Below are 24352 nucleotides of genomic sequence, written 5' to 3' on the forward strand. Positions count from 1 at the left end.
CAGGTCCAATGGTGAAAGATGAAACAAACAAATTCACGCTAGAAATAAGGTGCATTTCTTTTTTAAACAGCGAGTGAGGGTAATTAACCATTGGAACGGGATAATTCTCCATTGATTGAAATATTTAAATCAAAAATGGATGTCTTTCTAAAAGATAGACTTTATCTCAACCAACTTTGAACTTGCTGCAGTAATTACTGGGTGAAATTCCATGCCTATGTTAGGTAGGAAGTCAGACTCGATGATTATAGTGGTTCCTGATGGCCCTTAAAAATAAGAGGATTAGCAACCTAAGTGAAGCTCATCTAAATCAAAGACGTTCTCAAGAGGCATTCCAAAGTTCTGTAAGTTCCTCCACCCCCATTCCTTCTCCCCACCACCAATACTCCCACAGCACGTGGGTCCATAGCGTCAAGAGTTTCTTTGCATGCATTGTGTTAAGAGCACCATGTAAAGAGCTGCACAGAAGAAGCCATTTTCTGAGCCCATCAACGAGCTTTCCTGATCCTACAAAATCCAGAAATAATTTTTCATCTTCTTGAGTGCCATTTACTGGCACCGTATTTATTTACATGCAGATATAGAGCACTCTCATAACACACATGCATCAGTCCTATTTTAAAGTTCTCTTCCCAGGCCATTTAAGCAATTCTCTCTCCATCACAGATGACAATTCCACCATCCTCTAGGTAGCAACCTTGAAGTTATCTTTGATTACCCTCCATTTTCTCTCCTTGAAACTAGGCTCTCGAACCTTTCACTTTGCCATCTATAAATATTTCTCAAGTCCACCATTCCTTCTCCATCCCTACTGTTAAAACACTGGTTCACATCTTGTGAGTACCTCCTTTTTCACCAGATACAGTTTCCATGGGTGTATATTCTCTCCTTAAAGAAAAAAAAATTAAGAGTGCCAACCATGAACAAAAAAAAAAAAATGTATACAATGCACATACACCCCCACAAAAAAGGGAGAGTAGAAACAGAACCATAATCTTTTTCATATGATTTTTGGTGATGAAAAGTGCCTCACTGACAAACTTAGAAAACAAAGTTTATCCAGAGATCAGGTACACACATGGGAGGTACCATTATAATTTTCCACAATACAGTTCAATCAATATGACTTAGCCCCACTAAGGGAATATTACTGGAGTGCAGCATGTTTAGTCCCCAATAATCCACAGGAAATTAATCAAATTCCATAGCCCATTCAATCCTTAGTTCTTCCATTCAGAACGTCAGCAAGATATCCAGTAATATCACCTGAGGTTATAAGGTTGTGGTGTTACAGACATCTGTCCACTTGAAACTGAACTACAGACCATCAGATGCATTTCTCGGAAACCACTACTGATCTGGGTTGGATTTGAAATGTTAAACTAGAGTGGAGTGATGACGAAGGCATCTTATTTCTTCCGGCAACTCATGGAAGTTACTAGATCGCATGCCCTGGTTCTCATGGGAGACTTCAGTCACCCTGATATTTGCTGGAAGAGCAATACAGCAGTGCACAGACAATCTAGGAAGTTTTTGGAAAATGTAGGGGACAATTTCCTGGTACAAGTGCTAGAGGAACCAACAAGGGGCAGAGCTCTTCTTGATCTGCTGCTCACAAACCGGAAAGAATTAGTAGGGGAAGCAAAAGTGGACGGAAACCTGGGAGGCAGTGACCATGAGATGGTCGAGTTCAGGATCCTGACACAAGGGAGAAAGGAAAGCAGCAGAATACGGACCCTGGAGTTCAGAAAAGCAGACTTTGACTCCCTCAGGGAACTGATGGGCAGGATCCCCTCGGAGAATAACAGAAGGGGGAAAGGAGTCAAGGAGAGCTGGCTGTATTTTAAAGAATCCTTACTGAGGTTACAGGGACAAACCATCCCGACGTGTAGAAAGAATAGTAAATATGGCAGGCGACCAGCTTGGCATAGCAGTGAAATCCTTGCTGAGCTTAAGCACAAAAAAGAAGCTTACAAGAAGTGGAAGATTGGACAAATGACCAGGGAAGATTATAAAAATATTGCTCGGGCATGTAGGAGTGAAATCAGGAAGGCGAAATCACACCTGGAGTTGCAGCTAGCAAGAGATGTTAAGAGTAACAAGAAGGGTTTCTTCAGATATGTTAGCAACAAGAAGAAAGTCAAGAAAAGTGTGGGCCCCTTACTGAATGAGGGAGGCAACCTAGTGACAGAGGATATGGAAAAAGCCAACGTACTCAATGCTTTTTTTGCCTCTGTCTTCACGAACAAGGTCAGCTCCCAGACGACTGCACTGGGCAGCACAGCATGGGGAGGAGGTGACCAGCCCTCTGTGGAGAAAGAAGTGGTTCGGGACTATTTAGAAAAGCTGGACATGCACAAGTCCATGGGGCCAGATGAGTTGCATCCGAGAGCGCTAAACGATTTGGCGGATGTGATTGCAGAGCCATTGGCCATTATCTTTGAAAACTCATGGCGATTGGGGGAAGTCCCCGACGACTGGAAAAATGCTAATGTAGTGCCAATCTTTAAAAAAGGGAAGAAGGAGGATCCTGGGAACTACAGACCAGTCAGCCTCACCTTAGTCCCTGGAAAAATCATGGAGCAGGTCCTCAAGGAATCAATTCTGAAGCACTTAGAGGAGAGGAAAGTGATCAGGAACAGTCAGAATGGATTCACCAAGGGCAAGTCATGCCTGACTAATCTAATTGCCTTCTATGACAAGATAACTGGTTCTGTGGATGAAAGGAAAGCAGTGGATGTGTTGTTCCTTGACTTTAGCAAAGCTTTTGACACGGTCTCCCACAGTATTCTTGCCAGCAAGTTAAAGAAGTATGGGCTGGACGAATGGACTATAAGGTGGGTAGAAAGTTGGCTAGATTGTCGGGCTCAACGGGTAGTGATCAATGGCTCCATGTCTAGTTGGCAGCCGGTATCAAGTGGAGTGCCCCAAGGGTCAGTCCTGGGGCCAGTTTTGTTCAATATCTTCATAACTGATCTGGAGGATGGTGTGTATTGCACCCTCAGCAAGTTTGCAGATGACACTAAACTGGGAGGAGAGGTAGATACGCTGGAGGGAAGGGATAGGATACAGAGGGACCTAGACAAATTAGAGGATTGGGCCAAAAGAAATCTGATGAGCTTCAACAAGGACAAGTGCAGAGTCCTGCACTTAGGATGGAAAAATCCCATGCACCGCTACAGACTAGGGACCGAATGGCTAGGCAGCAGTTCTGCAGAAAAGGACCTAGGGGTTACAGTGGACGAGAAGCTGGATATGAGTCAACAGTGTGCCCTTGTTGCCAAGAAGGCCAATGGCATTTTGGGATGTATAAGTAGGGGCCAGCAGATCGAGGGACGTGATCGTTCTCCTCTATTCGACATTGGTGAGGCCTCATCTGGAGTACTGTGTCCAGCTTTGGGCCCCACACTACAAGAAGGATGTGGAAAAATTGGAAAGAGTCCAGCGGAGGGCAACAAAAATGATTAGGGGACTGGAACACATGACTTATGAGGAGAGGCTGAGGGAACTGTGATTGTTTAGTCTATGGAAGAGAAGAATGAGGGTGGATTTGATAGCTGCTTTCAACTACCTGAAAGGGGGTTCCAAGGAAGATGGACCTAGACTGTTCTCCGTGGTAGCTGATGACAGAACAAGGAGTAATGGTCTCAAGTTGCAGTAGGGGAGGTTTAGTTTGGATATTAGCAAAAACTTTTTCACTAGGGGGGTGGTGAAACACTGGAATGCGTTACCTAGGGAGGTGGTGGAATCTCCTTCATTAAAAACTTCTAAGGTCAGGCTTGTCAAAGACCTGGCTGGGATGATTTGATTGGGGATTGGTCCTGATTTGAGCAGGGGTTGGACTAGATGACCTCCTGAGGTCCCTTCCAACCCTGATATTCTATGATTCTATTGCACAAGAGAATGTTCTCATTCATTGTATGGGAGGCAGAGCTGATCATACTCATTTTGTAGTGGACTCATCTATATCATTAGTTTAGCAAAACCAATGTTCTTGTGCATCTCAGTACATATTAATTTATACAAGGAAGTTTAACCAGTGTCCATATTTACCTGGAGTAGTCACAGTAAACCTCAAGTGTCTGTATATCTAGTAACAACCCACACCATGGGATCACACCACAATATGGTAACTGTTTAAATTTGGAACATCCTGGGATATCCTCATCAACAGGAAAATTCATCACGGTCTTCTTGGGGTTTATTAGAAAGCCATACTCAGGAATGCCTGTTGCCAGAGTCCTAAATTAGATATAAATGGTTAGCAAAAATATAATGTGTGATGTGTAATATAAGTGACATTAACCTATTAGTCTGATGCTTATCAAAAGCAAGTCCAAAATTGTTATGGCTATCTTCCAGGAAAAAGAATCCTGATTACTGTCCATTATATAAACTACTGTAAATGTTGAGAAATAATTCGAACACAAGTGAAGAAATCTCTGAGAATACAAAAGAGGTGTTACAAAAACAAAGGGTCTCCAACTCTTTAGCTGAGTGAATGCTCCCTAAGATCCAAAAATTGAAGGCACTTAAGGCAAAAAGGAACCAATAAAAGGGTTAAGGAAATGATTAATGAAATGAAGAGTTTAATTCTTAGAGCAGAAAATGAGGTAAAAACAATATATTATAAAACATTATAAAAAATCATAAATAAGGTTACATAAATGATAAACAATCTTAACTCTGCCCCTGTTCAAACCACAGATTTCATTGTAGCAGAAATATCAAGCTAATATATCGATTGATAACAATTTAGAGGCAGATACTGGGTAGGGTATAGTGGGGTAAACATATACTGTCAAATTTAAATTCACTTCTGCCGTTCCCCAGAACAGAGAGATAAAGAGTAAATGCAACCCCTTGACAGTATCAACTGACATAAATGGCTCCCTACTCTCCTGCTGTCAAAATCTATAACTACTCCCCAACACTTGCAATGCAGTTATACATGCAATACTAATATCTGAAGGACACTGCAAGATTTGAGTCAGAGTAAAAGAAATTGAATTTAATATCAAATTAAACCTCATAAAGGACACTACATTGATTGAAGTATACTAGGCTTGGAAGAGTAGGGGAGTAGTCTTGGAATGGATACTGCCACGCAATTACAAGGTCCAGATACATAATTTTGGACTAATGTGCCACAGGAGGTAGGCCTTGAGTGTGTTATTGGGCATGTATACACAGAGAAGGGATATTGAGTGGTTCTTTTCCTCTTTGGTCCTCACTGTACACTCAGCTCTCACCAGTAGCTCCAAGTAGCTGTAAGTATGCGACAGTGCCCATGCCCTGGTAAACTGCCTCAGCAGGCAGGCTAAAGCTTGTGAGGGTAACCGGAAGTATGAAAACTGATGGTGATTTAAGGATTGCCCTCCCAATCATACAAAGACTATTCTGGTAGCCAAGGAGGAAAAGAGTGATATTGGTCCAACAGCTTGAAAAGCAGTGCAGCAATGCATTGTGGAAGGCAAAAGGCACAACGGGGCACTACAGAAGTCATCGCTATCTACTGCAGCTAAAGAACCCTCCAGTTGTAGCAACCTTTGTGCCAGTGGGCCAAGCTTCAGCAGTTGAGAGAATGGGATTGTCTTAGTGCAACGATTCCCGTTTTAATCAACCTCACGCACACATCATTCATGCACATCTCTCTTCAAAAGTCCTGTGGTGACGGAGGAGTGGCAAAGCAACAGGTGGCGATGATTACTGGCAGTTGTAGCCACAAGCCTGCACACAGGTGGCCGAGGACATTGGTGGCCCATTCCTGACCAGGGGCAGTAAGGAAGTTTGGCAACACCCCAGGCGACAGGGCAGCCCTTTTTAGGATTGCACTGCTCTCCCTTTGTAAGGGAAGGGGCTAGCAAAGGTGCCTCAAACATTGCCTGTCCAAATAAAATCCAGCCAGCTTACTATGGCTGGTGGATCATCGTCAACACGGTCGAAACCAAAAGATAACTAAAAAAAAAGCACTAAAGATTTCTGCTTGGAACATCAGGACTATGATAGATAAAGACTATACTTCTTGATTTGCAATAAGAACAGCTCTCCTTTCAAAAGAGCTACCCCGGTATGATATTATCATTGCAGCGCTCAGTGAAACTAGATTGGCAGACAAGGGCTTTATTACAGAACCTGCTGGGGGTCATACCTTCTTTTGGAAGGGAAAAGAACCACACGGAGATAGAATTCATGGAGTCTTTAAGGTCAGGCTTGACAAAGCCCTGGCTGGGATGATTTAGTTGGGGATTGGTCCTGCTTTGAGCAGGGGGTTGGACTAGGTGACCTCCTGAGGTCCCTTCCAACCCTGATATTCTATGGTTCTATGAGTGGGAATTGCAATCAAGACCAAACTCTTGAAGTGTCTTGAAGACTGCCCAAAGGCATCAACGAAAGACTCATGAAACTCGGGCTACCACTAAATAAGTCGCGATTTGCTACTCTCATCAGTGCATTTGTGCCCACCTTAACAAGCCCTGACAATGCTAAGGAACAGTTCCATTCTGATCTTGACTCTCCCATCAAGTCAACACCACAAAGTGACAAACTAAACATCCTAGGAGATTTCAATGCATGAATAGGTAAAGATAACAACAACTGATAAGAGGTCACTGGAAAAAATAGCATTGAAAAATGAACAAAAACGGTCTCCTACACCTAACAAGTGTGCAGAACATAGCCTGACAATTACAAATATCATCTTCAGACAAACATAGAAATATAAAATTACATGGATACACCCCAGATCCAAACAATAGCATCTAATAGATTACATCATTGTCCGATAATGTAACATAAGAGATGTCAGGATCACCAGAGCCATGCGCGGACCAGAGTGCTGGATGGATCATAGAATGATTAGGTCAATACTGAATGTACATATTGTACCCACATGCCTGCAACGCCCCAAAACCATCAAGATGTCCCCTGATATTGCTAAATTAAACCATGCATCCTACCAAGACAAGCTACAAAGTGCACTAGAAACCAACCTTGTTGATAAACTTGTCTCATGGGAGGAATTCAGAGACACAGTACAAAAAAACTGCAACTGACATTCTTGGATGGAAGAAAAGGGCTTCTTTTCTGACAAAGATGATAAGGAAATCATAGTACTCTTGAATGAAAAAAGTGAGGCTTTCGAAAACTGGCAAAATGATACTCAGTCCACCTGAAAGATAGATTCAAACATATGCAAAGCAAGACACAAAGGCAACTACGCTCAACACAAAGTAAAGGATGGGAGAAGGTAGCAGAAGACATTCAAATGTATGCGGAAACAAATGAAACGAAGTTATTTGATTCCTTGAAGCTAGTCTATGAACCTTCAAAAGTGGTTCAATCATGATGGCTGATGGCAGGACAGTCATCAAAGATGGTCAGGGTTCCCTCCCCACTCTGAACTCTAGGGTACAGATGTGGGGACCCACATGAAAGACCCCCTAAACTTATTTTTACCAGCTTAGGTTAAAAACTCCCCAAGGCACAAATTCTCCCTTGTACTTTGGATTAGGTAAACACTGCCAACATCAAGTGATTCAAACAAACATTTAGGGAGGGCCACTTGGAACCCTGTCTCCCTGCAAGCCCTACACCCGCTTTCCTGGGGTGGCTTGAGAATAAATAAGATGAACACAGACCAACCTTGCGTTTTTAGGGACACTAAAAACCCCAATCAGCTTCTTAAAAAACAGTACTTTATTAGAAACACAAAGAAAAGATAAAAGAACAACTCTGTAACATTAGAATGGAAGATAATCTCACAGGCAGTCAGATTTAAAACATAGAGAATCCCTCTAGGCAAAACCTTAAGTTACAAAAAGACACAAAAACAGGAATACACATTCCCTCCAGCACAGCGAATTTCACAAGCCAAAACAAAAGAAAATCTAATGCATTTTCTAGCTAGATTACTTACTAATTCTGTAGGAGTTGGATTGCTCGCTTTCTTGATCTGGCCCCGGCAGAACCATCACACAGACAGACAAAGCCTTTCCACCCCCATCCCAGATTTGAAAGTATCTTGTCCCCTGATTGGTCATTTGCGAGCCAGGTTACTTGAGCTTCTTAACCCTTTACAGGTAAGAGGATTTTATAGTACTGTATCAGAGCTTCTTAACCCCTTCCCTTTATATTTATGACAAAGATAAACATGGCATGGAACAGAGATGGGTTGAACACTTCAGCCAACTATTGAACAGGCCATCCTCAATTGAAACAAGTGTTATTACACAGATACCTGAAGATGCCTGAACATCGACCCCCGAGAAAAATGTTCTATGGAGAATTGGCACAAGGATCAAGGCCAGAATCAAGGCCGCGCCAGAAAGCGCTACAAGGACAGCATCAAGAACAGCATACACTTTGGTGCAATAAAACCGGATGATCTCAAGAAGGGTGTGTCAAATAGATCAGCATGGCGACATACAACACTCAGAGCTTTCCAAGCCTTTGAAGAGGACATACATAATTGAGGGGGGAGAGATAGCTCAGTGGTTTGAGCATTGGCCTGCTAAACCCAGGGTTGTGAGTTCAATCCTTGAGGGGGCCACTTAGAAATCTGGAGCAAAAATTGGGGATTGGTCCTGCTTTGAGCAGGGGGTTGGACTAGATGGCCTCCTGAGGTTCCTTTCAACCTGATAGTCTATGATTCTATGACTGTTAGCTGCAAGAGAATACTCTGCTTTTGTATCCATCAGGCCCGACACCTAAAGCAGGGACGGGCAAACTTTTTGGCCTGCGGGCTGCATCAGGTTTCAAAAATTGTATGGAGGGCTGGTTAGGGGAGGGGCTGTGGCCCAGCCCCCACCCCCTATCTACCTCCCCCCATTACTCGCCCCCCTGACAGCCCCACCCCGGACTCCTGCCCCATCCAATGCCCCCTGTTCCCTGACAGCCCCCCTGGGACCCCTGCCCCATCCAACCACCCCTTCTCTCTGTCCCCTGACCACCTCCAGAACCCCTGCCCCTGATGGCCCTCCCGCCACCCTATCCAACCACCCCTTTCCTTCTTTACTGCTCCCCTGGGACCCCTGCCCCATCCAACCACCCCTTCTCCCTGTCCTCTGACTGCCCCCAGAACCCCTGCCTCTAACTTCCCCCCACTGCCCCATCCAACCCCACCCTGCTTCGTGACTGCCTCCCCGGGACCCCTGCCACCATTCAAACCCCCTGTTCCCTGCTCTCTGACCACCCTGACCCCTATCCACCCCCGACCACCCCCCAAAACTCCCCTGCCCTCTATCCAACCCACCCTGCTCCCTGACCGTGTGGCACAGAGCACCGGGTCATGCTGGGCTCTGCAGCTGTGCTGCCCCAGGAGCTTGCAGCCCCTGCTCGGAGCATTGCGCCAGCAGCGTAGTGAGCTGAGGCTGCAGGGGAGAGGGACTGGGGATAAGCCTCCCAGGCCAGGGGCTCAGGGGCCAGGCAGGAGGGTTTGCCCACCTCTGACCTAAACCATGGTCCTTGCAGAGACTTATTGTGTCTGACAAAACCTCTCTGCCAAATCCAGGAGGTCTAAGACCAGCCATTACTAGGAGAGCACCATGTATTCTAATTATCTCTGGGAAAACAAGTTAGGACTTTACTGTACGTTACCCAAACTCCAGAAACATGGTGATGACAAAAGACAGACACTGACATAAAGTGCAGCGATTTGGAAAGTACCATCAGGATCATCAAACAAACTAAGAGAGACTCTGTCCCTCTTGCTCGCTATTGCAGAGCGCCCAACATGGAGGTGCAGGGCTTTGGAGTGTTCGGAGGTAGGCATGGGCAAGCTCTGTCCCCTCACACAGAGCATAATGTGGCAGCCTGCCTGCTTAGTTGTTCCCATTGTTGTTAGTGAATTGTTCCCATTCTTAGTTAATTCCCCCAGGAGCACAAAACAGGTGTAAAAGTTTTAAGACTCATTTACATTGTCAGAGTGGTGTAAAGGAGCCTTACTGTAAATGACAGTATGGCTTTATAAATGCTTATGGTGCTTTAGTGATTAGAACTGGTCTGAATTTTTGGACTGAAAAATTTTCCTATCAAAATGTGCTCCATGAACTGTTTGCCACTACCTTTCTGGAGATGGTCAGTAGCCAGGATAAATTGTGAGTTTGATTACGCAGCCCTCACTTTCTCTTCATTGCCTATGATGTAACTCTGAGCATATGGCTGCATATATTTGTTTATTAACATCTAGAAATAGAGGATCAAAGCTACATTATTAGACAAAGGGAGTTTGGGGATTTCCTCCAATGCTCCCCACTCCCATTCTTCATCCACTGTATTGTAGTTTAAATAAACAACCAAAATAATCAAAACTGGTGTGATTCAACTGCATTATTTTGACATACCGTATAAAATATTCAGAATTTTGCAGCATTTTAAAATACTGTGTAAAATTTTTAAGTTTTTGGTGCAGAATTCCCCCTCTCACCCTTCCCCCTGAGTAAAACAAGGGATGTTCACAGCACATGAGTGGTATGACTTATTTCACTAGTGCCTCAACCTGCACTTAGAGAGGCTCAAGTTAATCTCTTCTAATTGATACTAGACACCACCAGTAACCCCTCAAAATGTCTAACTGGCCACAAAGAGCAAGATACAGCTGATTGCATTAAGAACTTTAAAATACACCTTCAAGACTTTTCCCATTGGACTTGCAAAAAGGCATTTGGCATCAATGTAAGCCCTTCTCCCCCTCAGGTATTTATGCTGCTTTCATCTCCATGGTATCTGTGTGTCTCTCTTGGCACCCAACAGAAGAATATAACTCTGAAGAATTTTAAACAATTGTTCTTTGAGTCCTTTCAAGGAAGTTTCACATTGGACATCCTTGTTGCCACCAGGGGGCCAGGAGTATCTTCAGATACTCACCCAAGATCACTCATATCAGAGAATATTTAGTACTGCTAGACCATCAAAGAGCCAAAGCCTTTCCCCAAGAATTAAAGACAGCAGTCATGACTGCTTAGTATGGATTTTTTATTAATGTACCCAGAACAGCTTTTAAAGACTGAAACAAAATGGTCAAATAGACAATGGTCAGCTCCTCTGGCCCAGTTCACCTTAACAACTGCAGCATGGAGCCCCATCAACATCAGCAAGTAGAAAGGGGCTTTAAACTAGGGACAGTAGGGGTCATCAGAGATCCTAGCTGGGGCAGACATATACTATTTTGATACTGGCTGATGTCCAAGTACTTAACTATACGATTGTTCCCAGTCAAATGCAACAGAGCATGGACTCAGAAACAGTGATCTATCATGACACTCACCTTTCCAGAACGGGAAGTTTAAACATTTTCTTGAAAAAAAACCCCTCCACATTTAATTTAAATTTTATTTTATCAATACCGAAATATTAATCAATGAACAAAATATATATGCTTCTATACAGGAGGTCAATGCAAACAAAATTTACTAATGCTTATTATTTTAAACCTGGGTCTTTGAAGGCATACCTCAGAAAAGTTTTCGCTAGTGTTAAGTGAGGTGTAAGTAGCAAAAAGTCATCAATTAACCGTATCAGCACTCTGGAATTAAAAAAAAAAAAAAGTTAAACAAATTTATATTTAGTTTGAAAATATTCTTTTCTTTTATGTTGTTCCTAAAGTGGATGGCTATGGACTAGTGTACTTATTCTGTTTTTATTCACAAAACGAAAGAAAGCAAGCAATATGATCTCCAAACTGCCTACAAAAAATTTCAATGAGAATTTCCCTCATTGTTACATTGTTCCCGCAAGTATTTGTCTATTCTTCAGATGCTACAGAGACACAGCTACAGCTCTAGTACCACAGTGTTGACACTTGCTACAGCAATGGAAGGGTTTTTCCATCACTGTAGTAAACCCATTCTCTAAAGAGGCAGTAGCCAACTCAACGGAAGAATTTCTTTTGTCAGTCTAGTGGTGTCTACACTGGGGCTTAGGTCAGCTTAGCTATATCTCCCTGGGGTGTGAATTTTTCACTCCCCTGTGTGACGTAGCTAGGTTGACTTACATTTTAGTTGCAACCAGGCCCAAGCGTACAAATATATACACACACACAGTGACAAAGTCACGAACAAGGTCAGCTCACGAACAAGGTCAGCTCCCAGACTGCTGCGCTGGGCATCACAACATGGGGAATAGATGGCCAGCCCTCTGTGGAGAAAGAGGTGGTTAGGGACTATTTAGAAAAGCTGGACGTGCACAAGTCCATGGGGCCGGACGAGTTGCATCCGAGAGTGCTAAAGGAACTGGCGGCTGTGATCGCAGAGCCATTGGCCATTATCTTTGAAAACTCATGGCGAACGGGGGAAGTCCTGGATGACTGGAAAAAGGCTAATGTAGTGTCAATCTTTAAAAAAGGGAAGAAGGAGGATCCTGGGAACTACAGGCCAATGAGCCTCACTTCAGTCCCCGGAAAAATCATGGAGCCGGTCCTCAAAGAATCAATCCTGAAGCACTTAAAGGAGAGGAAAGTGATCAGGAACAGTCAACATGGATTCACCAAGGGAAGGTCATGCCTGACTAATCTAATCGCCTTCTATGATGAGATTACTGGTTCTGTGGATGAAGGGAAAGCAGTGGATGTATTGTTTCTTGACTTTAGCAAAGCTTTTGACACTGTCTCCCACAGTATTCTTGTCAGCAAGTTAAAGAAGTATGGGCTGGATGAATGCACTATAAGGGGGTAGAAAGTTGGCTAGATTGTCGGGCTCAATAGGTAGTGATCAATGGCTCCATGTCTAGTTGGCAGCCGGTGTCAAGTGGAGTGCCCCAGGGGTCGGTCCTGGGGCCGGTTTTATTCAATATCTTCAAAAATGATCTGGAGGATGGTGTGGATTGCACTCTCAGCAAATTTACGGATGATACTAAACTGGGAGGAGTGGTAGATACGCTGGAGGGCAGGGATAGGATACAGAGGGACCTAGACAAATTGGAGGTTTGGGCCAAAAGAAATCTGATGAGGTTCAATAAGGATAAGTGCAGGGTCCTGCACTTAGAACGGAAGAACCCAATGCACAGCTACAGACTAGGGACCGAATGGCTAGGCAGCAGTTCTGCAGAAAAGGACCTAGGGGTTACAGTGGACGAGAAGCTGGATATGAGTCAGCAGTGTGCCCTTGTTGCCAAGAAGGCCAATGGCATTTTGGGATGTATAAGTAGGGGCATTGCCAGCAGATCGAGGGACGTGATCGTTCCCCTCTATTCGACATTGGTGAGGCCTCATCTGGAGTACTGTGTCCAGTTTTGGGCCCCACACTTCAAGAAGGATGTGGATAAATTGGAGAGAGTCCAGCGAAGGGCATCAAAAATGATTAGGGGTCTGGAACACATGACTTATGAGGAGAGGCTGAGGGAACTGGGATTGTTTAGTCTGCAGAAGAGAAGAATGAGGGGGGATTTGATAGCTGCTTTCAACTACCTGAGAGGTGGTTCCAGAGAGGATGGTTCTAGACTATTCTCAGTGGTGGAAGAGGACAGAACAAGGAGTAAAGGTCTCAAGTTGCAGTGGGGGAGGTTTAGGTTGGATATTAGGAAAAACTTTTTCACTGGGAGGGTGATGAAACACTGGAATGCGTTGCCTAGTGAGGTGGTAGAATCTCCTTCCTTAGAAGTTTTTAAGGTCAGGCTTGACAAAGCCTTGGCTGGGATGATTTAATTGGGGATGGGTCCTGCTTTTGAGCAGGGGGTTGGACTAGATGACTTCCTGAGGTCCCTTCCAACCCTGATATTCTATGATTCTAAGTTCCTCCTCTGCCTTGGTGGGTCCTGCACTTATTGGTGGATTTGCTCGCCTCAGAGGTTCACGGCAGCCCTCAATTTGGCCCCTTTTGTGGCTCATATCTGCCGTTCACTCAGTTAGCCTAATCACTGGCCAGCATGGGGAAAAGGAAGAAGAACAATCCCCGCAGTCTCTGCTGATCCACCTAGTGGATTGGGGAACAGGCCAGAGACCTTCCCCTCTGGCGTAACCCACAGTCCAGGTCAACTCCTCCGGTATCAAGTAGGGAGTTGGGGGAATGGAGGGATGGCCTGCCCCCTACTCCAGGTCCCAAACCAGGGCCCTGTGGATTGCAGCTGTTTACAGTGGCTCCTGTAACAGCTGTGTGACAGCTACAACTCCCTGGGCTACTTCCCCATGGCTTCCCAACTTCCTTCTTTATTCTCATCACAGGACCTTCCTCCTGATGTCTGAAAATGCTGGTACTTCTCAGTCTTCCAGTAGAACGCCTTCTCACTCTCAGCTTCTTGCTTCTATCCTTCTATACTTCCTCCCAACACCTTCTTTATTCTCATCACAGGACCTTCCTCCTGATGTCTGAAAATGCTGGTACTTCTCAGTCTTCCAGTAGAACGCCTTCTCACTCTCAGCTTCTTGCACCTCTTGCTCTCAGCTCCTCGCACACACACCACAAACTGAAGTGAGCTCCTTTTTAAACCAGGTGCCCTGATTAGCCTGCCTTACTTGATTCTAGCAGCTTCTTGATTGGCTGCAGGTGTTCTAATCAGCCTGTCTGCCTTAATTGTTTGCAGAAAGTTCCTGATTGTTCTGGAACCTTCCCTGTTACCTTACTCAGGGAAAAGGGACCTACTTAACCTGGGGCTAATATATCTGCATTCTATCACTCTCCTGTAGCCATCTGGCCTGACCCTGTCACAGTACATACATACACACACACACACACACACACTTTTAATTAGTGAATTTTGCCTATAGTGAACTTTAATTAGTGAACTTGGGAACTAAAGCAAATCTGTATTGTAGTCTGCCATAATGCAGGGTCACGTACAGATAGCTGGAACAGATTTTCATATATGACCATAGCAACTTACTTCTCATGGCCACATAAAAGCACAAATTAAGACTGACTGACCAGTTTAGGGATGTTTATCTGCTTGCTGCCTGTTCTGTAATTTCCTGCAGACAGAGGATTTCAGATTTCCAAAGCTGTCAATCCAGTACTAAATTGCATCATCACTAAAGCTGAGATTTTTAAATTCAGTGGAAATCTGACACCTAACACTTTCAGATTACTTTGAAAATCTCAGCCAAAGGGCCAGATTTTTAACGGTATTTATATGTCTAGAGATGCAGATCGGTGCATAATGGGATCTTGAAAAGCACCTCGGCTCTTAAGTCCTAGTTCTCACTCAGTCAATACATAAATCTTTGACCACTCATTGGCATTTTAATTAACCTACAGGGGGCCCCAGAAGACTTAAGGAGGCTTGTGCAGTGGGGTATTGATGGGTTATAGCATTTGTGGAGAATGGGTATGAGTAGAAGTCTACTAGCCTCTTCACTTCTATGCCATTGATGTGGACATCCTAATATTTAACAATAGGCTGATGCAGTTACCCAGGTGGAGTGATACTCCTGCGCATCTCCTAAAGTTCACAGGAGAAAAGAATACACAGGGAGATTATAGAGGCTAGATGGCAGGGGCAAACCTTACGGAGCTGAGGTATACTCCAATAATGACCTGTGACCCTAATTTGGCTCATTAGGGATTCAATGATCCTGTTATGGGTCAACTGGGCTGAGTAGCTTATTAAGGACGGGAGTGAAGGGCCCCCAAACTCCACCGAATAGTCTCCCCTAAAGATCACAGGATAGAATCTGTATTAGGAGACCACCAAAGGGCCTCCTAAGATTCAGGAAGGGGTGGATCCTGATAAGCATTTTAAGACTAGCAGGTGTTGGTGTATGTGCATAGGTGTGGGAGGGCAGAAAATCTCTTTACATTCATGGGGATTAGGATTTCAGGAAGCCCTCAAAGAGCCTCCTAAATCTCAGAGGGCAATGGGCTGCAAGACTCCCAGGACTCATCATGCCAGGTACGCATAATACTTGTGGGAAGAGACTGCGGGACGTCTTACAATTCTCCTAAACATGTAGCATTGGTGGGTACCTGGCAAATCTCCTAAGGCTCAGAGAGTTGATATACTTACCAAGGCAGAGCCTCCTAAGATCCATAGGAGCTGGGATCCCTTCATAAGGACCATGAAGGATGTAATATTGAAGCTCCCTTCCTGCAGACCTCAAGAAGGGAATGGGGGCGTGGAACAACTTTCCCTCCAGCCCTTTTTGCTCTTTACTCCCATGTTACCAGTTAAAGACACTAAGGAAATTCCTGCACAAACCTTCATTATGGTGGAGTTAAGGCTGCAGGCATATTGCAGTGGTTTGAATGGATATCATTTTCCAAGAATGAGAACGCTGATATTAAAAGCAACAGTGTTAGAAACCCAGGAAAATTCAGAATTAAGATTAAATTTAGAGAAACCCCAAACTTTGGAAAGTATGGAAATTCAGTTGAGGCAGTCAAACTATCCCCACTCTGTCCCTAAAGCGAGACCCTCAGAAAATCAGAAACTCATATGATTTTACCTATCCACAATAAACAGTTTCATTTTACCAGTGACAACAAGAACTAAAATGCCTTAGTACTAATGGTATAGTAGTTGGGCCATTTTATGGATTTGGTTCTCCTCATAAATAGCAGACAAAGGAATTTTACGAATTCCTGATTAGACAAATAACATATTTAAGGAAATTAATTTGTATGGGCTTGGTCCTGTGAGACACTAAGAACACTTAGCATGCAGCAAGGTCAGGGCCTAAGATTCCTTGGGGAGGCCAATTGTTTAAGTGTCAGAAACAAACCTAGTTTATCCCCTATATACTAGTTTCATATCCCTAGATAACGAAATTAGAGCTCTGACATGAAAACAGCAAAAATTAGCTTGCTGCCAAATCATCTTAATTAGTATCTCAACCATGCATGAAAAATTATGAAACAAAATGTATTTAAACTCTAATGTTTTTGTAAGGTAAATTCCCAACCCCTTTCTACCATATATGAAGGTGATGTGTAGTAGCTCCACACAATTGCAGTGTGATCAACCAAACTAGTGAAGAACCTGCTATAAATGGGCATGGTATTCGAGGACTCCAATAAAGATTTTAATTACTCTGACTTAGTGTGTCTGAATATTCCATCCTCACTGTGTTTTATTCAAATCTATAATTTTATGCAGCTTTTAGGGGAGACAGGTTAAAATTCCTTTTGTGAAACACACAAAACATTTTGGATAGAGTAACTATATTAACGATGTGACACACTTTGGGATCTACTGATGAAGACTGCCATATAACAGCTAGGTATCTTTATTATTATTGGCCATTAGATTTCACAATTCCTTGAGAATTGATGATTTTCTCCAAAAACAATGGATCTGTGTTGCTTTGAAATGGGGCTAACACTTAAAGAAGCATTGTAGGTAAAGCACTGGGAGAAGCTCAGAAAAAAAGAAATTTTTTGTATGGTAAAAAAAAAGTTTAATTTGCATATCCTATTTTATAACGTAGAGTATTTGTTATGCCACTACTGCAAAGATTTCTCAAATCTAACATCAGAGGGGTAGCCATGTTAGTCTGAATCTGTAAAAGCGGCAAAAAGTCCTGTGGCATCTTATAGACGTATTGGCGCATAAGCTTTCGTGGGTGAATACCCACTTCGTCGGATGCTTGTAGGTGTGCACACCTCAATTGCTAGAAGAGGGCCTCATCCTCCCTGATTTAATTAACCTCATTCTCCCTAGCCTGATTCTTGCTTGCATATTTATACCTGCCTCTGGAAATTTCCACTACATGCATCCGACAAAGTGGGTATTCATCCACGAAAGCTTATGCTCCAATACATCTGTTAGTCTATAAGATGCCACAGGACTCTTTGCCGCTTTTTCAAATCTAACAGAAAGTCTGAAAAGAACTATGCAAAGTAACAGCACCATAGAAGTAATCAACCAAAATATAAAAAAAGAAAAATTACCCTACCCATCTCGCTGTATTCCACAGAATAATTTGTTTTCCATGTCTCCATAGCATAAACTGCAAAGCAGAGTTGATAAAATAGAGCCCTGCGGAATTCCACAACACTGTAAGTAGTATCTAATAAATAAGCAGAATGTAAATTAGAACTGGCAACAGAAAACTTCAGTTAGCCATTAGAGGTTTATTTACAATTTTTATAATCATACGAAAAGGTAAGCAATATAGCCAAGAAACACATACGGTTAATATTAGACACCTGGAAGACTTATACACTTATCTATTCCTTTAATGTTTAGTTGTGTTTCTTCTAAGAACACAGGCATATGAAGTTCCAAAGCTGACATCGGGAATTAGTTATTCTAGAACTTTTTTCCTTTGCCTAATTATTAATTAGTCCAGTGATTTACACATTTTAAATCACTGGAAGGTCTAAGTTTATAACTGACCAAAAAGCATAATTGTCTTCTATTTTCATATATTTTCAGATCCACACTTCACCTAACCATTTCTCTTATGTCTTCTATAGCCACAAAATTTATTTTTTCAGACAAACAAAATGTGACAATATAAATACACAGAAGATATAGAGGATGGCAGAAACCTTTATAACAACTACTGAGTAACTTCTGAACACTATCTAGACCCCTTGGATCAACTGTTAACTAAAAAGTGAAAGGACTTGAAGTTCACACTAACAAGTTACTGGTTAAATTAGGAAATTAAGGGATGTGTACAGAAGTAATTAGTTGTTCTCTTAAAACATTTTTCATTGCTTAAAATATTTTTATAATAATTATTATCCATGCTTCTCTGAACAAATGCTGCATGTTCAATACTATATTAAAAAAAGACAGTGATACCTTGGTTAATTAAAGCAAATTTTAAAAATGAAGAAATTTTCATTCCAGTTTAGAAAGAAAACTCAAATTGCAAACAAATGTTGTAAGTATTATAAAATTAAAATACATAAAAACTTAAGCTCTTGATAAAAAAGTCTGAAAATTGTAATAGTACCTTTGTTTAAAAAATATAAATAACCAAACCTTGCAATTTTCAATTCCCACCTCTAAAATCATGATGCATGTCCGTACCAATGACAAAATTAAACTCATTTAAAATTATATAACTTCAATTATTTATTGAACAAATTCACAGCCATTCTATATGAAAACAGAAGACAACATTAATTTTCATTCACTTCAATCAACTTCTGTCTCACAGCATCACCCTGCATAGTTTCCTTAGGCCTTGTCTACACTACAGGGAAAAGTCGATCTAATTTGAGTTACATAAATAGCATAACTCAAGTTGATGTAGCTTAGATCTACTTACCGTGGAGTCCACACTATGTGACGTCGATGGGAGACGCTCTCCCATTGACTCCCCTTATTCTTCTCAATCCGGTGGAGTACAGGAGTCAATGGGGGAGTGATCTGTGGTCGATTTAGCGGGTCTTCACTAGACCCCCTAAATCGATCACCGACACATCGATTGCCACGCATTGATCCCCCAGTAATTGCAGACAAGCCCTTGGAAACTCCTTAAGACTCCACATGTGAGAGGGTCAACATTTATATTTGAGAGAAATGTGTCAAATGGTGATTTTCTAGATTCCCTCAGTGTAGCATTATCTTGCTGGGTTACATTTTCACCTTTGGACCACCGAAAGCCTTTCTATTATTTTAACCATGATTAATATCAATACCTAAGCAGCCTACAGATCCCAGTTTGTAAAAACAGTCACAACATTAGCTTCTTTCTAGTCCTCTGGATCTTCCCATGTACTCCAAAATTTGTTAAATATCAGCATCAGTGGCTTATGGCAGCTACTCTTTAATCCCAACATAAACCACCATTTTAACTCTGAACTTTAAACCAAAGACAAAGTAGTAGGTGGCTTGCAAGCACTTGCTTTGTGAATATGATACACATTTGCTACCTAGTGGCTACAAGTAAATTCTGAGAAATTTTGATAACATAAATGCAAAATCTACAGTATTACAGCATCTTTATAACTTTTCTATCTAGTTTTATAGTTACAAGTAGTTTTAATAATTATCACATTTGCATTTTCCCCCGATCTCACCCTTCTAAACAAGCCCAACTGAAAAAGGAGGAAAGTAATTTTTGCACAGTAGGGAACTAAAACAAGATTAGTAAAACTGTGTTGATGTTTCCTTATTCCTAGTAGCCACTATGAATCTCCAAGATCTTACTAAGCATTTCTGATCTCTTTCCTTTGCAATTTATTCACTTATTTTTAACTGTAAGTGGTTCTGACTTACAGCAAACAGCAACATGTTTTTAAAATGTGCATATTTTCATTTGAAAGAAACAGAATTTATTATGTGAATAAAAAGTTTCCATTCCAAGACCATTCATGCTTTTATAGATTCTAACCTAAATTAAATGACAACTGCATTTCAAACTAAGGTCAAGTAACATATCCCATCTAATGAAAGCTAGTTAAGAAGGTTACATCCTTAGTGCCAATTGAAAGATTTTTGGTTGACAGAGCAGAATGGCAGAGATTGATGTTTCTTTTCATAAACTCATTTACCTGCCCTCAATCTCCAGGATGTTGTTATGGATCATTTGCAGAAAAAAAGCAAACAGGCTGGAGCTTGTTTCATTTAAAGAAAGGCTCTAAAAAATTTAAAAAAAGGAAAAGATGTTATCCTAATTAATAAGGAAGAACAAGTTTTGACTTTAAGCATATTTTCAGTCTCAATTTAAAGTATCAAAAACTCAATAAAACCAAAATTTTAGACTCTGTATTTAAAAATGCACCACACACACACACACATCTGGAAACAGATCAGAATTCACAATTTCTGCAACAATTGCATTTTTAGCAAAGATGGTAAGAGGTGGTGAGAAAGGCCTGTAAAAATGTCTAAGAGTGATTTTAAAATGCATACAGTGACTTATTACAATAAAATTTGATATATAACATCCTAGAAACGTCACTGTTATAAATGTAATAAATGATCATGTGTAAAATAGTCTATAGCATACTACCAGAATCTGTCATGCTCTTCATGTTCTGCATCTGGGTCTGTCTGCATGTGGATTTTCTGGTCTTCCAGGCATGCTGCAAAGGGGTGAGCTGAGGTTTGTCTGATACTAATGGGCAGTCCTTTTCTTTAATAATATAAACAAAACCTTTGTATAGTGATAGCAACAAGGCACACCACACCAACCCAAAACTTCAAAATTATGTAAATTGAAAGTTAAGCGAAAAGCATCCTGTGTACACTGACATTTTCACATAGTCCAGAACACACCAACACCCCATGAGGCTTTTACTTCTATCAATCAAATACAGAAAAGGAATACTGAGAGCACTCCTTAACAGGGGGACCTCAGTAGCATTAAGACAAAATAACTGCCTAAATACATAGACTGTGTAACAATCAGATGCACTGATCTTTCGATACAAAAGTATACGAGATCACAGTTAACTTTTTGCACAACAGCACAAGTCTAATGAAGTACATATGGCTTCTTGGTATGTATAAGATACTCTTTTGCAAAATTAACATTGTTCACACAGAATTTCCTTTCCCCCACAGAAATGGGCTACCATGCTGCTGGCCACCACTAGGGGCCACTGGACCCAGCAGAGCCCAGCTTACACACAGAAGACACTGACGGGGGAGGGAACTAGTGGGTTCCTGAGAGCTGCAGTTCCCAGCATGCCCTGCGGAGAGGGTGGCACGCAGGAAACACCATGCAAACCTGGGACCGAGCATTAGGCTGTTTCTCCCTCTGGATCCCTGGGCTCGGGAGGGGGCATGGCTGGGCTCTGACGGGAAGGAGGTGCAGATATCTGGGCAAGAGGGACCCCGCAGCTGGGCTCTGGAGGAAGGAAGCGGGCAGAGAAACAGGAACTAGGTTGCCATAGGGGTTTCTTTAACACGCTACTCCTGAGGAGATTTTTTTTGTGTCAATATTTTTACAGATGTAATTGTTGAGAGGTATTTTGAAATAAATTACCAAAATAATTTGAACTGGAGTGATTATGTGGTGTTATTTTGACAAATAAAATGTGCAGAATTTTAAAATATTGTGTGCAGAATTTTTTAATTTTTTGGCGCAGAATGCCCCCAGGAATAAGAAGAGATGGAAGCAAAAGTTTGATGAGGTGTGTTTTTGGCAACGTGCAAATGACAAAGAATACCAGTGACTCTTTCCTTAACTTCTGGTTTTCACGCTTTTAAGGTTTTGGGTTGGCAGGGTAGAACTTGGTGCAACCTTAACTGTCACAAAATGAAGTTTTTATTTGTATTAATTTCCTAATCCTTTTTATACAGTATTGGTGTCCCTTTGTTCATAGCTCCCACAGATTAGGGAGAAGAGGGGGGAGTTTGAAAGCAGAAGAGTCATCCCTGGGAGCACCGAGGGCTGGGAGCAGCAGGAGAGATGGGAGTGGAGTGTGGAGGATTAGGACTAAAAGACAGCTGGGGAGCATAGAGGTTGGAAGAAAAGAGAAGGAAGCAGGGGACTTGCTGAGAGCAGGAGAGGGAAATGATTGGGCATCTGGTACAACTGGGGATTGGGAAGCTGGGAGGAGGAAGGGAACTATGGTGTCAAGGAGTTGGGGGAAAGAGTTTATCTGCTTGTCTCTATTGTGTGTGCCAGAAGTTGTAAATATTGCAGCCTCTGAATTCTACACAGACAACAGTTCATCATGTAAACCCCTACATGTAGCACTATGTTGACGTGAGTTGCTTCCTAAGCAAAATAAAATCATCATACCTTTAACGCCACACTCTCAAAGATTATTATTTTTTAAAATTACAACAGAGATAAACATAAAATTGGTATTTGTGTAAATTATAGATATATAGTAATCGACATCAGAGGTTTATTGTAGAAAAGACAGTTACCTTTTTCCGTTTTTGGTGTTCTTCGAGATGTGTTGCTCGGGTCCATTCCACAGTAGGTGTACGTGCTCGCCATGTGCACCAGTGCCAGAAGTTCTTCCCTTAGCAGTACCTGTAGGGGAGCGCCCCAGCGACCCCTGGAGTGGCGCCACCATGGCACGGTATAAAAGGCTCTGTATGCCCCCCCACCCTCAGTTCCTTCTTGCCAGACAACTCCGACAGTGGGGAAGGAGAATGGGATGTGGAATGGACATAAGCAACACATCTTGAAGAACACCAGCTACGGAAAAGGTAACTGTCTTTTCTTCTTTGAGTGATTGCTCATGTACATTCCATAGTAGGCTACTTTCCATGAAAGGTGGAACCAGGAGTATGTGGCAAGCGGCTCAAATGGAGGCTCTGCCAGTCTGGCCAGAACCAAGTTCAGGTCCCACTGTGGAACCAGGGGCCTAACATAAAGAAAGAGGCGATACAGCCCTTAAGAAATCGACCGGTCATGGCATGAGAAAATACTGAGTGTCCCTGAACAGGCAGGTGGAAGGCCGATATGGCTGCCAGATGTACTTTGACGGACAAGGGCACTAGGCCTTGGGCTCTGAGATGAAGGAGGTAATACAGTACAAGCTGGAATGGGGCAGCCACTGGTAAGATGCCATGATCAGCGGCCCACCAGGAACCTTGACCATTTTGCTAGGTAGGCCTCACACGTGGAGGGCCTCTTGCGTTCCAGGAGGACTTGCCCTCCGAGCAGATCCTTTCCCCTTGGCCTAACCATTGAGCAACCACGCCGTAAGGTGGAGGGCTGCAAGGTTGGGGTGGAGGAGGCGACTTTAGTCCTGAGAGAGAAGGTCTGGGTGGGTTGGTAGCGGCCACGGGGGTGCAATGGACAGGTTCGTAAGAGTCCCGTACCAGTGTTGTCTGGGCCATGCCGGGGCAATCATGAGGATGCAAGCCTTGTCCGTCTTGATTTTTTTCAGGACCTTGCTGATCAGTGGAATTGGAGGAAAAGCATAAAGCAGCTGACCCAACCAGGTCAGAAGGAAGGCATCGGAAATCACGCCCTTGCCCAGGCCCCTCCTGGAGCAGAACCAGGGGCACTGGTGGTTCTGCCTGGTCATGAAGAGATCCACTTGGGGAGTGCCCCATGTTCGGAAGATCATGTGAGCCACCTCTGGGTGTAGCAACCACTTGTGTTGGGAGGAGAAGTCCAGGCTCAGGCGATCTGCTTGAGAGTTCTGGATTCCTGGTAAGTGATGGGCTTCCACATTGATATTGTGAGTGATGCAGAAATCCCACAACTGGAGGGCTTCCTGGCAGAGGGCTGAGGAGCGGGCCCTGCCTTGTCTGTTGATGTAGAACATCGAGGCCTTGTTGTCCGTGAGAACTCTGACTACCCTGCCCATAAGGCATGAGCGAAAGGTCACACAGGCCAGAGTTCTTTGACGTTTATGCGCAGGGCTAGTTCCTGCGCAGACCACAGGCCTTGGGGCTGGAGGTTTCCCACATGGGCTCCCCACCCCAAGTCCGACGCATTGGACACCAACTCCGCAGGCACCACCTCCACCGCTCCCAGATGAAGGAGCTGCCTCACCTCTTGCTCAAGTAGGCTCTCGTGAGAGGAGTCCCTGAAGAGGGATGGGGAGGA

The 24352-nt window shown here is 43.0% G+C and overlaps 1 protein-coding gene and 1 long non-coding RNA gene across 12 annotated transcripts in view; one reads left to right on the forward strand and one right to left on the reverse strand.

The window, feature by feature from the left end:
• The window catches only part of TERT (telomerase reverse transcriptase), a 136829-nt gene that overhangs the window by 63974 nt on the left and 48503 nt on the right, over positions 1-24352 (reverse strand). For 7 of the 11 annotated variants that reach the window (XM_073332440.1, XM_073332439.1, XM_073332441.1 and 4 more), the window contains exons 8-11: positions 20379-20464; positions 17822-17935; positions 11453-11524; positions 4054-4242 (exon numbers count right to left, since the gene is read on the reverse strand). In XM_073332440.1, coding sequence (XP_073188541.1) covers positions 4054-4242; positions 11453-11524; positions 17822-17935; positions 20379-20464 — 461 coding nt within the window. Of the gene's footprint in view, positions 1-661; positions 889-4053; positions 4243-11452; positions 11525-17821; positions 17936-20378; positions 20465-24352 lie in introns of those variants that run through there. The other 4 variants (XM_073332448.1, XM_073332442.1, XR_012157392.1 and 1 more) reach the window with 4 other exon arrangements.
• Positions 1-24352, forward strand: part of LOC140907153 (uncharacterized) — a 38685-nt gene that overhangs the window by 13577 nt on the left and 756 nt on the right. Inside the window, exon 2 of the long non-coding RNA XR_012157393.1 lies at positions 23685-23953. This is a non-coding gene — a long non-coding RNA (uncharacterized lncRNA). The remainder of the gene's footprint in view (positions 1-23684; positions 23954-24352) is intronic.

This window comes from Lepidochelys kempii, chromosome 2 (genome assembly GCF_965140265.1).
Source record: "Lepidochelys kempii isolate rLepKem1 chromosome 2, rLepKem1.hap2, whole genome shotgun sequence".
NCBI lineage: Eukaryota > Metazoa > Chordata > Testudines > Cheloniidae > Lepidochelys > Lepidochelys kempii.